Below are 5000 nucleotides of genomic sequence, written 5' to 3'. Positions count from 1 at the left end.
TGTGTTCTTGGGGACCTTCAATGCTGCAGAAATGTTTTGGTACCCTTCCCCAGATCTGTGCTTCGACACAATCGTGTCTCGGAGCTCTATGGACAATTCCTTCAACCTCATGGCTTGGTTTTTGCTCTGACATGCACTGTTAGCTGTGGGACGTTATATAGACAGGTGTGTGCCTTTCCAAATCATGTCCAATCAATTGAATTTACCACAGGTGGACTCCAATCAAGTTGTAGAAACATCTCAAGGTTGATCAATGGAAACAGGATGCACCTGAGTTCAATTTCAAGTCTCATAGCAAAGGGTCTGAATAATTATGTAAATAAGGTATTTCTGTTTTTTATTTTTAATACATTTGCTAAAGTTTCTAAAAACGCTTTGTCATTATGGGGTATTGTGTTAGATTGCTGAAGATTATAATTGTTTTAATCCATTTTAGAATAAGGCTGTAACGAATAAATGTGGAAAAGTCAAGGGGGTCTGAATACTTTCCCAAGGCACTGTACATACAGTAGCACCTTTATATCTCTCAGAGTCTCTGCAGAAAGAAACCCAAACAGATTCTTCCAAAATATACAATACATAACTGATGTTAGTTTTCTTTCCTTACCCTTTCATATCAAAGAGTTTAATGACTTAGATAACAATATGCAACAGTACTGATTTATATCTATCATTTTATTTATTCAGGAGTTCACATCACGATTAGCGAATATATTTCCCCAATGAGACCAGACTATATCTATGAAAGCAATTAAATATATTATCTGTGTTTATGTTAGAAATGTATGTTTACTGTTTTGTCCCAGTGAATTAAAAGACAAGCTCCTAAAGCAAACATAGCCTTTAAATATAGACAGAGGCTGTGTCCCCAAATTCCCCTTTATAGCTCACTACTCTGGTAGAGCTCTGGTCAAATGTAGCTCAGCATGTAGGGAATAGGGTGCCATTTGGAACTCAGCGGCTTCCCCTAGTGGCTGGAGGGAGAGAAGAGGCCAGTGGCCACACACACTCCTGGGACTCAGGGGGGAGATAGGGGGAGGAGGGGGAGATGGGGGGAGGAGGGGGAGATGGGGGGGAGATGAGGGGGAGAAGGGGGGACATAGGGGAGGAGGGGGATAGGGGGAGAGGGGGGAGACATAGGGGAAGGCGGTAAGATAGGGGGGCGGACGTGGTTTGTTATTACGTGCTCAAAATACATATCTGATGGAAAAAAGGGGAAGGGGACGGGAGTGAGGTCATAATTGCAGCAGTATGGTGAACGTATGTTATATATCCCAAGCTGATGACCCATCTCCACTAACCTCTATTTCACACAAAGATCCCATTCGTACCACCTTCACAGCCTTTCCTGAACCAGGATTTACTATGTTTAGGTTAGGGAGCAGTTGGGAACATATTTAAGAGGCATAGTATGCACCTTTGACAGACTGTCAGTTGTCACATTCCATAAACACCAAAGACAAGCTTGCTGTGATGCCGTCTCTCTGTCTGCTGCGTTTCTTAGTGCTTTTAATGATGGCGGTGAGGTGATGATGTTGAGGTCAAGGACACAAACTGCTCTGTGAAACAGCAGCTGCATGTGTAGAGAAACGGATCATCTGAAGAGATTTTATTTGTCAGGTGGGTTTGATTAGTCAAGTTAACTCGAAAACATATTTTTTTACTTGTCAGGTTGACTAAAAAAAGAATTGCTGACAACAACGTCACTTCTTGAGTGAAAGGCAGTAATGAAGTCTAATCTGTTTTGAACACGTCACATCTGTCTTCCTGAGCGGGGAGATGTCCTACATATGCCACTGGTGTGTCAGGGACAATTTAAGGATTAGGGCCCCCGAACAGATTTAAAGGAGCACCGTTGTAGTGTCTGACCTGCAACCGCTGACCAATGCTATGCTGAAGTCTTCTTCTCTTTCTCTGACCGATGCTATGCTGAAGTCTTCTTCTCTTTCTCTGACCGATGCTATGCTGAAGTCTTCTTCTCTTTCTCTGACTGATGCTATGCTGAAGTCTTCTTCTCTTTCTCTGACCGATGCTATGCTGAAGTCTTCTTCTCTTTCTCTGACCGATGCTATGCTGAAGTCTTCTTCTCTTTCTCTGACCGATGCTATGCTGAAGTCTTCTTCTCTTTCTCTTACCGATGCTATTCTGAAGTCTTCTTCTCTTTCACTCCCCAACTCCTTCTGAAAAACAGCAGAATAAGCTGAAACCCTGGTCCATGTGTTAGGACAAAGACCCCATAGGGGAGAGGGGGCTGTTGGGGGGGTCAGGGGAAGGCGTTGATGGTCTGAGTTGTACTGCTGGGCAGTGAAGCAAGAGAGGGAGGTGGAGAGAGGGGTATTGTTGTTCTGGTCAGGTCAGGTTGTGTGTTTTCTGAATGGCCAAGGGAAGTTGCATTGGTATGCATAAATCCAGCCGGGAGAGAGAGCAAGAGAGAGGCTTCAGTGGCAGAGTAGCAAAGGGGAGGGAGGGGGTGCTTTGTTGAGGGAGGGAGGAGGGAGGGAGGGGTGTAGCGGGGAACTGAGCTCGCTGCCTCTCTCACGCTCCCTCTGGAGTTTAGTCTAACACTGGCTGCCCTGCCCTGCACTACAGGAGAGAGAACAAGCGAGAGAGAGAGAGAGAGAGAGAGAGAGAGAGAGAGAGGGACAGAGAGAGGGACAGAGAGAGGGACAGAGAGAGGGACAGAGAGAGGGACAGAGAGAGGGACGGAGAGAGGGACAGTAGAGGGGTGAAACTGGCGTGTCTCTGGACATGTCTCTGGACATGCCAGTCCTACAGCAATGACTCAGCCTACCCACTGGACTTACACATGGATTTTATCTTTGGTGCTTGATGTGGGCTTTTCTTCTTACCTAAATGTTGTCACTGGACAAAATGCACTCCCGAGCCAAGTCCAGGAGCTGTGACAACTACCTGAGCATTAAGGTAAGAAGACTTGGAGAATGGTCATCTAAAGTCACATGTGTTTTATTTTCTGGTGTTATTGAATTAAGACTAAACCTGGTATCCTAAAGTGAAGTTTAAATCCTGTTAGTAAGTTAATGTTAATGTCACAATTCCAGTTCTGACCTGTGGGTTCTCTAAAAACAGCACGTGTTTCCATGCAAATAATCGACTTAACAGACTGGTACACGGACCTCTGGAGATTTACAACAGCTTTCAGACTTTTGACTTTATTCAATTCAGTTGATTGTCCCTGCAAACTGGCTTTCATATCCTCACTTACTTTCCAGTAGATGATTTATTGTCTTCAGTAGAGGTGAGCTACATGTCTGTTGTCAGGCTGTCTGTCTGTTGTCAGGCTGTCTGTCTGTAGACGCTGCCCCAAACAGTCAGAAAAGTGTGCTTTACTTCACAGATATCTAAGCAGCTGATATTTTAGTGTCTGAGTGTTTGTGTGTGTGTGTGTGTGTGTGTGTGTGTGTGTGTTTGTATGTATGTGAGTGTATCTGTGTGTGTGTGTGTGTGTGTGTGTTTGTATGTATGTGAGTGTATCTGTGTGTGTGTGTGTGTGTGTGTGTGTGTGTGTGTGTGTGTGTGTGTGTGTGTGTGTGTGTGTGTGTCTGTGTGCGTGTCTGTGTGTGTGTGTGAAGGCTTTTTCTGTCCTGGTCTGTAACCTAAGCAGCAAGCTGCAGGATAGACTCTGAGTGCAGAGTAACCTGACAGTAACCTGACAGTAACCTGACACTAACCTGACAGTAACCTGACAGTAACCTGACACTAACCTGACAGTAACCTGACAGTAACCTGACACTAACCTGACAGTAACCTGACAGAGACCTGACAGTAACCTGACACTAACCTGACAGTGACCTGACACTAACCTGGCAGTAAACTGACAGTAACCTGACAGTGACCTGACAGTAACTTGACAGTAACTTGACAGTAACTTGACAGTGACCTGACAGTAACTTGACAGTAACTTGACAGTAACCTGACAGTAACCTGACACTAACCTGACAGTAACCTGACACTAACCTGACACTAACCTGACAGTAACCTGACAGAGACCTGACACTAACCTGACACTAACCTGACAGTGACCTGACACTAACCTGGCAGTAAACTGACAGTAACCTGACAGTGACCTGACAGTAACTTGACAGTAACTTGACAGTGACTTGACAGTAACTTGACAGTGACCTGACAGTAACCTGACAGTGACCTGACAGTAACTTGACAGTGACCTGACAGTAACTTGACAGTAACTTGACAGTAACCTGACAGTAACCTGACAGTAACCTGACAGTAACCTGACAGAGACCTGACACTGACCTGACAGTGACCTGACAGTAACCTGACAGTAACCTGACAGAGACCTGACACTGACCTGACAGTGACCTGACAGTGACTTGACAGTAACTTGACAGTAACCTGACAGTAACCTGACATATATAGATCTATTATGTTATTTTAGGCTAGACTAGTCAGTGTGTTGTTCTACTGTATCTGCTTGATGTCTTGATACAGTTGAAGTTGGAAGTTTACATACACTTAGGTTGGAGTCATTAAAACTCGTTTTTTCAACCACTCCACAAATGTCTGGTTAACAAACTATAGTTTTGGCAAGTCGGTTAGGACATCTACTTTTTGCATGACACAAGTAATTTTTCCAACAATTGTTTACAGACAGATTATTTCACTTATAATTCACTGTATCACAATTCCAGTGGGTCAGAAGTTTACATACACTAAGTTGACAGTGCCTTTAAACAGCTTGGAAAATTCCAGAAAATGATGTCATGGCTGTAGAATCTTGGATAGGCTAATTGACATCATTTGAGTCAATTGAGTGTACCTGTGGGTGTATTTCAAGGCCTACCTTCAAACTCAGTGGCTCTTTGCTTGACATCATGGGAAAATCAAAATAAATCAGCCAAGACCTCAGAAAATAAATTGTAGACCTCCACAAGTCTGGTTCATCCTTGAGGGGAGCAATTTTCAAACGCCTGAAGGAACCCGTTCATCTGTACAAACAATAGTACGCAAGTATAAACACCATG

General features: G+C 44.0%; 1 protein-coding gene across 1 annotated transcript in view; it reads left to right on the top strand.

The window, feature by feature from the left end:
* The first annotated feature begins 2835 nt into the window (after positions 1–2835).
* Positions 2836–5000, top strand: part of LOC121556917 (pleckstrin homology domain-containing family G member 4B-like) — a 66194-nt gene continuing 64029 nt past the window's right edge. The window contains 1 exon segment of the mRNA XM_041870801.2: positions 2836–2922. Coding sequence (XP_041726735.2) covers positions 2854–2922 — 69 coding nt within the window. The 5' untranslated portion in view covers positions 2836–2853.

This window comes from Coregonus clupeaformis, chromosome 28 (assembly GCF_020615455.1).
Source record: "Coregonus clupeaformis isolate EN_2021a chromosome 28, ASM2061545v1, whole genome shotgun sequence".
NCBI classification, from domain to species: Eukaryota; Metazoa; Chordata; class Actinopteri; order Salmoniformes; family Salmonidae; genus Coregonus; species Coregonus clupeaformis.
This window is presented reverse-complemented; position numbering and strand designations above follow the sequence as displayed.